A 10,998-nucleotide genomic window follows, 5' to 3' on the forward strand; every position below is an offset into this window, starting at 1 on the left:
TTTAAACTTCACCTTCATATAAAATGGGATGGAGAGTGTATTATTGCTCTTTACCCTTTCCGCAGCTGAGGAATTGACAAATCTAATAGTTGGACTGGGAACAAAACACGCTTAGAAATAGAAGAAATACATTAACTGTCAATGCAAGCAATTTAAGAAGTAACTCTTTCTATAGAAGAAGAATGAATGGGTGAATAGATAAATCAGTGAATTCTTTTTAACTTCTTTGCTCACAAGACATTTTCAGCTTTGCTTAGGACCGGTGGTCTGTAAGCTATAATAAAGTATGAATTTCCTATCAGAATCGTCTTGAGTTTTATCATTTAACCAAAGAGTATAAGGGTAAAAACAGAATACAGTTGCTACGTTCATTTTCAAGTACACAACTGGGAATTTAAAAAAAATAAAAATACAGATGGATTGAGGATAGAAAATCTGACAATCAGAACTAATAAATTTTGTTACAGGTCTATTGACCACACAGTTCTATTTGGGTATATTCAGGAAATACGTTGAACAAATCTACAACGACCATAGCTGGAACGTCGAGTGGGGCATAAAGAATTGGTACAGCAACAGTTTTTGCAGACCCTAGCCAGTTGATCCTATGCACAATCATACGAACATATCAATTTCAAAAGCAAGTTTGATGGGAGGATTCAACTCAACATGGGTCAACTCTTGGATTTGATGTCATGAATTGAAAATGTGCCAATGATGCTCTGAGGGTAAAGCTTCTTTAATTTTTTCAAGTCTTTTTAGGATCTCCAAAAATGAAGGTCTCTGGTTCATATCTGGTGCCCAACACTGCTCCACCAACCTGCAAAAAATTAGCTGGATTTAGCAAAACAAAGCCCTGACCACCATCTTTTTGTCTTGGCAAATAGTCAAAAGAAATAAACCTTGCAGTGCATATTTGAAGCCTTAAGGTCGCAAGAGGACGAAAAAATATTTCTCATGTTTCACTTCACAAGAGATCTAATAGATGCTTCTACATAATTGTCATATCAGTGGATGTGTAAATAATAATAATAATAAATAAAAAAAACTAAAACCATGATCTCACACCGGTGGCGGTTTCTCCTTTTTATTCCAAAGCCCATCCCAAAACATGTGGACCAAATTGATATGGACATCTCTATTTATCAAAGCCCACTCTGCAGATATTTGCACACAGTTCCATCATTTTAATCTAGAATGATCTCTTCTCTAAACCATAGGATAATTTTCCCATGCTCTAATGGCAAAGAAAATTTGCTGATCAAGTCTGATAACAAAGAACTTTAACGTGCTGCTTATGTTGCTTCAGTAGTTACTCTCCTTCATAGTTATTTCTATTTTCTCTGCAGTTAGGATGCCTACAGCTCACTGAAAGAGGAACTTCACAGCAAGTAATCTCAGTTTTGGCAATCCCCATTATTCCACCCCTACCAGAATCTTTACCATGCATTAATACCTATAAATGCTTTCAATACACCCAGCTACTGCACTGTGCTCCTGCGATATTATAGCCATCTTCTAACTGTGCCACATTTGTCAATGTTGTAACCCCACCCTATCCATTAATTTATTCATTGAGTCATACATAGCTAAAAATATATGCTTCAAAAGTGGGAGTATCAAGATCCAGTTTGCACTTACTCTTTCAATTCTGGGGTAAAACCTTTTACCCTGAAAATAGGTCTGTGTCCTTCTGCCACGTACTTGGCTGCTTCATATGGTTCATAGTGGGATAATGGTGGATCACCTTCTAGCATCTGCACCAGTAGAAAATTCGTTGACCAGTTATTTGTTTCATCGATCATGTTATACCTAATCCTAACAGGCAGAGCCCAAAAGTGATAATTACCTCATATAAGATCATTGCGAAAGAGAACACATCGACTTTCTTGTCATATTTCCGGTGCTTGAAAACTTCAGGGGCCATATAGCGATCTATTTTTCGATTATAGAAGAAGATATCACAAATAAATAACACATTTGAAAGAATATGTCAATCATTCGAGGGAGGAATATGAAATTGCCACTTACAGCTCCCCGTCTCCCCAGTCATTTTATAAACATCATGGGAGTTCTGAACCCTGATTAGTTTGCTTAATCCAAAGTCTCCAACTTTCAAATGGTCAGCATTGGAGTTGACTAGAAGAACATTCCTAGAAACACTGACACATTCAGCACTAAAGCTAATTGAATCATAACAATAAAAAGGTAGCATCATTCTCATTAAACAATAAGATCCCCCTAGGTGAATAGCAACATGTAACATATAGCAGAACCATGTTGAGAGAAAAACAGACCTGGGCTTTAGATCTCTGTGGATTATAACATTTGGCTCATTGTGAAGATAAGTCATGCCTCTGCCCACAGAAACATCAAACATAACATAAGTAAACTATGCATTGCTATTCCTTTTTTATAGAAAACCCGGCATTGCAATCTTGGGCTAAAATGCCAGATAACAACAACATTTCTCATAAAATGGTATGACGAGAAGACGAAAATCACAGAAGCTATGCCACAGGTCAGAAAGAGCTACTGAGAGTATAGTAACTTGTTCACGTCATCAGGACCATTTTCTGGATGCACTTTTTGCATTTCCCCAACAAAAAGTTCAACAGACCAGCTAACTGTGAATAATATGAGTTTTAGACAGAAGGTAAATCGCAACAGACCGAGTGACATTTAGTCCATCAATCATGCTGAGCACATCAGTCGGGACAGATAGGCAACTCAAAACATAGCACGCATGAGTTTCAAGAATCAGAAAACATCAAGAGAATTTTGAGTTTTTCAAGGAAAATGAAGTATGGAGTGCTATATCCAACTACCTTGCTATATCCATAGCAAAATTGATTGCTGTCGATGGACTAAGAGCACCTTTTTCCTTAAGGTGCTGATGCAGATCACCCTACAACAATATATGCACCAAATCAGCACAGGTACTTCATAATATAAAGAAAATACTTCAATGTTCACTTCAAAATATAGGGAAAAAAGGTAACCACATACCCCCCTTAAGTATTCAGTTATTAACATTAAGGGTTTTTTCTCAGTAACAGCTCCAAGAAATTGCACTATATTTGGATGACGGAGCTTCACCAACAAATTTACCTCATGCCTGAAATCCTGACTGCAAGAAAGGAATTAAATCAGGCAGAACCCATAAAATAGTAAAATATCAAAAATTAATCAACTGCAGAGGGCCTAAGTAACAGCCTACTTCTAAAATTATATAAATCTGTATCAAGCTTAAAGAGAAACAATTGTGAATTGGGAATGTTGACAGCCTTAGGTAACATATAAAGCTTCTTGATCCACTTTAATTTCGGTTCTGCTTACAATATTAGCAGAGTATATAGAAACCTTTTTCTTTGCAAATATGCTATGATTGATTGACCATTAGAGGATGTGACTTGTTTCCAAAAGCAGCATCTTCTTGTTAATATTATTGTTTTGGTCAAGGACATGGAAAGCTTTAAAGGTCTAAATATAACATAGGAGACCAAATAAGTTCCCATCCTCCTTCCCCACCCCCCGCCCCACAACCAACCCAAAAAAGAAAAAAATTGTGAAACTTGACAACAATAGCAGATAGCACAACACATTTTTTTTGATAAGGTAAGATTTAATGACAGCACAACAAACCAAAATCATATATAGAGGATATTGTAGTGCTAACCCCTCAAGGAAACTTACATCACCAATCGATCATCTGAAAGGTTTGGGAGGATGCGTTTAACAGCTACAGGTGTTCCACGCCAGCAAGCTTTTAATATCTCACCAAAAGACCCCTATCCATATCAGCTTCCATATTAGATACATAAATAGCAACCTCACTGGTAAATCTTTGACCAGGATAAGAAGCAGATTAAGCAATTAGAATAAAACACGACAGTATAAAAAAATAGTTAATAAGATAAAACGGTTTGAAGCAAAATGGACAGCCAACTTCGCACCAGAGACTGCCCCTTCCTTTTCTTGTGGGTAGGCCCAGGAATATGATAGCTGCATATTAAGGTTAACAAAGGAAATAGAATTCTCATACAGTTCTTAACTATAGACAGAATATAAAATTACTAAAGGAAAGCGCCAATCAAAAAACACCTCGGCTGACAGCCCCAAACACAAAAAATGGTCCGTCTTTCCTGATTATGAGACACTTTCTACTTTGGAATGTAATGAAATGCTAAACACACTGCAAAACTAATTATATTCTATATAATTATTCACATATTTTTAATTAGAAAGCTTAACACAGTTGAGATTTTTCATTCGACAACACTCCACAGAACAAGTACTAGCTTAACCATCACAAACTCAGCTTCAATTGCTCTTATGTTTTTGGATAAACCTCTTCAGAAAAGGCGAACAACACAGAGGTAAAAAGCTTTTATTTAAATAACACAAAAAAGAAGTGCAAGAATTGCTAATCTTTTACACTACAGTTGTCAATTCATTTGAAAAGACACTGGATAAGACAGCTTAAACAGACTTCAATTTAACCTCCAACAAGCTTATTAGCAGTCACTTCTAACATAGCCAATCATACCTTTCCAATGATTACAGAATTTGAGAAGTCCAGCTCAGCAGGATCAATCTCCCAGTCACACTTCTTTGGTAGAGGGGGTGGAACAGCCCTTGGTTCAAAATGGCTTCCATTTTGCCCCTGTAACATTATCTTAATACATTAGAGGCTTTCAAAGACAAATCCTCTGAAGACACTATTTGCATATTCAGAAAAAAAATCAAGTAATCCTCAATAATTTTTGTAAAGAAAATCTTGAAGTAGCTGAACAAGACAAAGGCAAGAAAGGTGTTCAATAACTTGGAAGATATGCATTGCACATCCTGCACAAGGCTTTTCAGTTTATTTTCTTACTATAGTAGTAGCAACCAACAACCATTAGCTCTCGGCTCGTTGTTAAGGCGAGAGCACCAATCAGTTATTTGCAAAGTATAAGATTTTTGCCCAACTTAGGTCAATGATCTACTAAATCATGCCGTCAATCTACATATGGTCTGGGTCATCATCCAATAGCTGTCTCTTCCCTAGGTAATCAACAATCAACAACATAATTTGACTGAAATGGAGAATATATCATGTCTGGATATATTAATCAATACATAAAAAGAGAACAAAACCAGGAAAAGATTCACTGTTTCTAAAGGTGAAAAACGTAGAAAAGCGTCAAGCTTTTGCTAGTAGTTTAAGCCAAAAATGTTAAAGATTTTGCTAATCGAAGAATAGGTATGGCAATGGAGCGATGTGGGTGCGGGGTCAGTTACAGCCTATGCGGTGCGGTGCGGTGCAATTTACAGCTTAAGCGGGTGTAGGGTGGCACGGGTTGGAACAAATCTTCTTAGAATCTAAAGTGGGGCGGGGCGGGGCGGGGCGGTTGTGGGTTGAGATAAGACACAACTGGGTTTTACCCTGAAGTAGAAATTCTGGGGGAAGACATAACAAAACGAAAGTTCCATGATATACTAGATATCATAAATCTCGTGGAATACTAAAAAGAAAACTTATTCATACTTTGTGAAATTTTGATTCGAAAATATTAGTCCTGATTGTTAAAATTTGATCTAAAACTTACTCAACAGTTCTTTTTATGATTTAAGTTTCTTGCCCCGGCGATGGATGTGCTGACGCGACACATCCAAGGGGAGGTGCCATGGTGTATGTTATTTGCAAATGACATAGTGCTGATTGACCCTGGAGTCCAAAGATTTCAAAGATTTCAAGTTGAGTAGGTCGAAAACAGAATACTTAGAATGCAAGTTCAGTGATGGGCGCATGAAGCATAATTGGAAGTGAAGCTTGATACACAAGTAATCCCCAAGAGAGATAGTTTCAAATATCTTGGGTCTGTAATCCAAGGCAACAGAGAGATTGACGAGGATGTTACACATCGTATTGGAGCGGGGTGGATGAAATGGAGGTTCACATCTGGTGTTTTGTGTGATAAGAATGTACCACCAAGACTTAAGGGCAAGTTCTATAAATTGGTGGTTAGATCGACTATATTGTATGGGGCTAAGTATTGGCCCGTCAAGAAATCCCACGTCCAGAAGTTGAAAGTAGCACATCCAGGATGTTGAGATGGATGTGTGGGCATACCAGGAATGATAAAACTAGGAAAGAAGTTATTAGGGACAAGGTGAGAGTGGCCCCTGTGGAGGAAAAGTAGCGGGAATCGAGGCTGAGATGGTTCGGGCATGCGAAGAGGAGAAACATAGATGCCCCGGTTAGAAGGTGTGAGAGGTTGATCATGGCGGGTCTGAGGAGGGATAGATGTAGGCCAAAGAAGTACGGGGGAGGGGTGATTAGGCAGGATATGCCATTGCTTCAGCTTGCAAAGAACATGACTCTCGATAGGAAGGTGACGAGGTCGAGAATTAGGGTTGAAGGTTGACATGAGCGTTTCTCCTAGTCTTACCAGTAGTATTAGTAGTATTCTTGTATTTTCTTATTCTTGGATATTTATTATTACACGTGTCGTTTTCTTCCGTTATCTTATTACCTTGTTGTTGTAAGTGTTTGTTGCTTTTTCACTATTCCTTGAGTCGAGGGTCTATCGGTAAAAACCTCTCTACCTTCACAAGGTAGGGGTAAGGTCTAAGCACGCATTACCCTCCCTAGACCCTACTTGTAGGAATACACTGGGTTTTTTGTTGTTGTTGTTGTTGTTTAAGTTTCTTTTTGTTTCTGGTTTGTTGGGTTCAGAAATGAGGCGTAAGTCAAAGTAGTAACAAAATGGAAGAAAGTAAATAACTAGTATCTATTTTCTTTTTATAATTAAGATACTAAAATTTTAATTTTCTCAGGGATAAAAAAATAAACACACTGTTTGAAAGAGCAACTCTTCCAAACTGATTGGTATAGTAAATCTTTCATCATCTATTTCATTTCTATCAGCTTTTGATTGCCTATAATTTAGCTCCAGCTTTGTGTGTTGTAGGGAAAAAAAAAAAGGGGATGTCGATCTAATTTGAGAAGCTACACTAAATAAGATAATTACCTATAGCATAACTCTAATTTTGTTTAACTAAATAACAAAATGGATAAAAATAATTCTTAAGCGGGGAGAGGTGGGTTGAAAATAATTTTAAAAAATTATGCGGGGCTTGAAATTTTGCGGGTTAAGGCTCAAACGGCACTGCACCCGCCCCGCCCCGCCCCATTGCCATTCCTGATGAAAAAAGGTTAATGTCAATGAGATCTTTTCGACAAAGTAAATAATTTTTTGGATTTGGGAAAGTCTCGCGTGTATGTAGTAGTTATACAAAAGAAAAGAGCTAACAATACAATGTAGGTAAGTCTACTCAACAAGGCTAGAGCAGATGGGTCAAATTGAGTAGTTTTAAGTTTCTCACTTATAGATTTATTGACTAGTTTTCTGATGCTAAGTTTCCAATTCCTATTCCTAATTACTAACATATACTTCCATATGGAATCCTTTCTTTTACCGTGTGGGAGAAGTCTTCCATAACATTTGCTTAACAACTAATATATCACTTTGCTGGTTCTTTTTACTGTCCAGCAGCCCCTCTTCGCCATAGAAAAGCAGTTCATTGCTACTTGTGCACCCTTAGAACCTTGGTGCCTACACCAAAACCGCTACCTAAGAGAGACATAGCGCCCAAATTATGCTGCACCTACCTAGCTTTAGGTCTTAACTGCAAATCAAGCATGCCTTTAACAACATGGGAAATGTAAGAACAAGATCAGTTAGTTAATAAACAACTCTGCTAGATCATCAACCACAGACCTGGATGGCAACAGAGGTAGGAGCCCGATAAATATGCTAGCTAATATATCTTTTAACCTAAGAACAAGTTGATGCATCAAATGCCGATAACTACAAGCTTTTTCAAATGGCAAACGACCATTACGAGAAGTTAGATATATCAAAAGGACAAGGAGTGAAACTCACATAAGATAGTCCACCATATGTCTTTAACAATTCAATCATGCCATGTTTCTTAGCTCCTTCTGCATCGGCTAGAGGCTGTCACAAACAATTGAAAACTTAGACAAAAACAGCAGATTAGTGAAACTAACTGAGAGTCAAGGATTGCATAGAAAAGTCAGTGTCACAACAGGCACATGGAAAAGATTCAAAATGTAGATGAACACACAAAACCAGAGAGATATGGATGGTACTCGATTCTCGTAGGGAAAGCGGATAACTAGCACTCTTTTAAATCACACTCTTAATTTTACATGCATTCATAAATGAACTATCAATTGGATCATCAATGCCTCTAAACAAGGTCAGTTACAGCTAACAATGTAAAAACTATTCCTATTAATTACAAAATAACATGGCTGAACCGGCACCCAAGGATGTGGCCTAGTGGTAAATGAAGTGGGCGGAAATCTCAGAGACAAGAGCTCAAATCCTGCTAGGTGATTTCTTCCCATCTGCGTGTGCTAGTGGGAAGTACCAGGTGTCCAGTGGAATAGTCGAATCCCGTTAATACTGCAACTTATCACCAAGACATCATTTAATAGCTGAAGACTCAAATTCAAATTCCTGATGATTAAATTTTCGTTTCATTAAGAAGATATAACTTCAGTAATAGCAGCAGCTTTTTCATTACTAAGAGATCAACAACTATTATAATTGCTCCAAAATCAGTAAGAGGTAAAACAAACTACTGTGATACTACCAATTATCAGTTTCATATATATACACACACAACTAATACAAGTGTATACGCATAACATGTACTATACAAAATTTACCAAAAAAACAAAAAACAAATGCACAAATCTTACCGTGTTTCTCCAACGATCCTGAGCGTTGACGTCGGCGCCATAATCGATCAAGCACTTCGCAACATCGATCCAGCCATGTAACGCCGCAACATGAAGCGGAGTGCGATTATCGTAATCCCTAGCTTGAACAAGCGTCCGATCTTCCTCTAGAAGCTTCCGAACGGCAGCTGCATCGTTATGGTGAGCGTGCCATAGAATTTGCGATGTTTTGCTTACTCTTGACTTCTCCTTCTTCTTCTCCGTTGACGCTGCTACCGGTGCGACAGCTTCTCCGCCGCCGGCAGCGGAGCCGGAGCTTCCTTCGCTTCCGCTCATTTTGGATGGATCGCTGTTCGTGTGTGTGAAAAATCTCCTTTTTGCAACTGACTCGTGTGTGTTCCGTTTCTTTTGAATGCGTGTGCGTGTCAGTTTTTAGTCTGTTTCTTCTTCTGTATTTATTTGAGTAAAAGATTAAATTAAAGTCTGTTTTTTAAAAAAAGGTGAATAATGGGATATTTTTTTATTACTTTGTCAATAGAATTTGATTCTTTTCAAACACCTTTGTTAATGATTTTTTGAATCAATCAATAGATTGAGGGCAAATAAACTTTTCCAAAAAGAAGGTATAAAACAATAAAAGAAGAGAGTATTGTAGAGAAAAATAGAGAGAATTCTTATTGGTTTGGAATAATTTATAATTGAATAAAAACCCTCTATTTATAGGGGAAACGTGACTTAGTCATCAAGTAACAAACCCTAAAATATAAACATTCACCTTAAATATTATTGCTAATCGTCGAATTTGGAAATCCCGTATTAAATTCGATGCTTTAGCCACTAATTATGAATGATAAGATCTACTTGAAGACCGATTAAGGAAAAATGTGATATTAGCATTTTATTTTGAATTAAGTAATATTGTGTAGTTAGAGTGATATCTATTGCAACATTTTGATTACATTCCCCCCCCCCCCCCCCACAAATCATTACGTAAAGAAAGTATGAGGGGACCTTTTCTCGAAAAAAAAAAATTCTTGCAACTACGAAAACCACAACACAAGCACCCCTTTTCCATTCATTCTATCTAAGAAAAAGAATTCAGCATAGACCACGACCCCCCCATTTTTTCATTTCTTTATCTATATTTTGCCAGGTTAAAGAGTCCCCGCTCTCCATGTTCTTGAGAAAGTTTTTCAGCTTGCTGACTAGGGTTGGCAGCTAAATTCAGTCTTCGAGACCCCATAACATAAGAAAGTCGTGGAGTGCATAAGCCCCTTTAGAGATAGGGGCGACTTTCTTGTGGTAGTAATTGCGAATGAGCAAGTAGGGGGCGGCAACTAAAGAGGTAGCGAGACTGACCGCAATTTCAGGAATAGGTTGACTTTCTTTCATTTTTGTTATGGAAAGTGAAAGTCGTTTCGTTTAGTACGAGATCGCTTCACACCTCGCGGTGCTTACACCTCTCGCCTATCGAAGTTCTGTTCAAAAACCTCGTCCGAGAACTTGTATAGAGAAGGATTTCCCGCGGCGCAGCAGTTCTTCCATACCAACTTAGCTGCCCGGCGCTGCTATTGGAACACTATAAATTTAGGGAGAAGTTGTCAACTTGTTGTTTATCAAGGCCAACATGTTTTTCCAAAATTTATTTGAACTAATATTTTTTTTTCAAAAATATATCTAAGACTGTAATAAAACCAACTCAAAATCTTAGCAAAGTTAGCAAAAATGGATTGTTTACTTGTTTGAATTGTAATGAAATATGTCATTCTTAAGACTCGAGTCAAGGTTAATTTTTTTATTTAAAATTTTATCGATTATGTGCATCTTAATTAATCCATTTAACGCTTACCTTTCATTAGTATAGGCATAAAATAACTTTGCTATCATCTAATAGGGAGATAAGAAAAAAATTACTTATTAACACCTCTATCAGGATTTGCGTAGGTAACGTTCTTAAGAATTAGAACATAAGGGTTTGAAGTACTAGTTTACAAATTTGGTAGTGACATTGTTAAATTATACCACACTAACATACTCAACATGATTTCACAAATGGGGTCTAAGAAGGGTGAAGTGTACGCAAATTTTACCCCTACCTTTTTTGAGATAGAGATGTTTCCGATAGATCTCCGCCTCAAGAAAAATATTTTTCAAAACAAGTTTAAAGATACAAGAGTAAAAAACTTATGATAAAAATACTGTAGAACAAAAAATTAATGATAGCAAAAAAATAATAA

The 10,998-nt window shown here is 37.2% G+C and overlaps 1 protein-coding gene across 2 annotated transcripts; it reads right to left on the minus strand.

Moving 5' to 3' along the window:
- Positions 1-291: 291 nt before the first annotated feature.
- Positions 292-9,188, minus strand: LOC104090645 (serine/threonine-protein kinase VIK). 2 transcript variants are annotated; one of them, XR_004505528.2, is made up of 12 exons: positions 8,783-9,188; positions 7,935-8,009; positions 4,550-4,666; positions 3,697-3,791; positions 3,010-3,130; positions 2,829-2,908; positions 2,298-2,357; positions 2,032-2,153; positions 1,850-1,935; positions 1,642-1,757; positions 1,457-1,555; positions 671-820 (listed from the first exon to the last, which is right to left on the minus strand). XR_004505528.2 is itself a non-coding variant. In XM_009595795.4 (11 exons), exons 1-11 carry the CDS (start codon positions 9,095-9,097, stop codon positions 694-696), a joined length of 1,314 nt encoding a protein of 437 aa, XP_009594090.1. In that variant the 5' UTR covers positions 9,098-9,187; the 3' UTR covers positions 292-693. The 2 variants fall into 2 exon arrangements, 1 of the variants encoding a protein (XP_009594090.1); XM_009595795.4 differs by lacking the exon at positions 1,457-1,555 and having other exon boundaries at positions 292-820; positions 8,783-9,187.
- Positions 9,189-10,998: the final 1,810 nt, after the last annotated feature.

This window comes from Nicotiana tomentosiformis, chromosome 10 (genome assembly GCF_000390325.3).
Source record: "Nicotiana tomentosiformis chromosome 10, ASM39032v3, whole genome shotgun sequence".
Lineage (NCBI taxonomy): Eukaryota > Viridiplantae > Streptophyta > Magnoliopsida > Solanales > Solanaceae > Nicotiana > Nicotiana tomentosiformis.

Coding starts and splice junctions, on each gene's coding strand:
- LOC104090645 (XM_009595795.4), bottom strand. CDS start 9,097: ATGAGCGGAAGCGAAGGAAGCTCCGGCTCCGCTGCCGGCGGCGGAGAA. Junction 8,010..8,782: donor AGGATCGTTGGAGAAACACG/GTAAGATTTGTG, acceptor TGTTTGTGACAG/CCTCTAGCCGATGCAGAAGG. Junction 3,131..3,696: donor TCAGATGATCGATTGGTGAT/GTAAGTTTCCTT, acceptor CCTTTCTTGCAG/TCAGGATTTCAGGCATGAGG.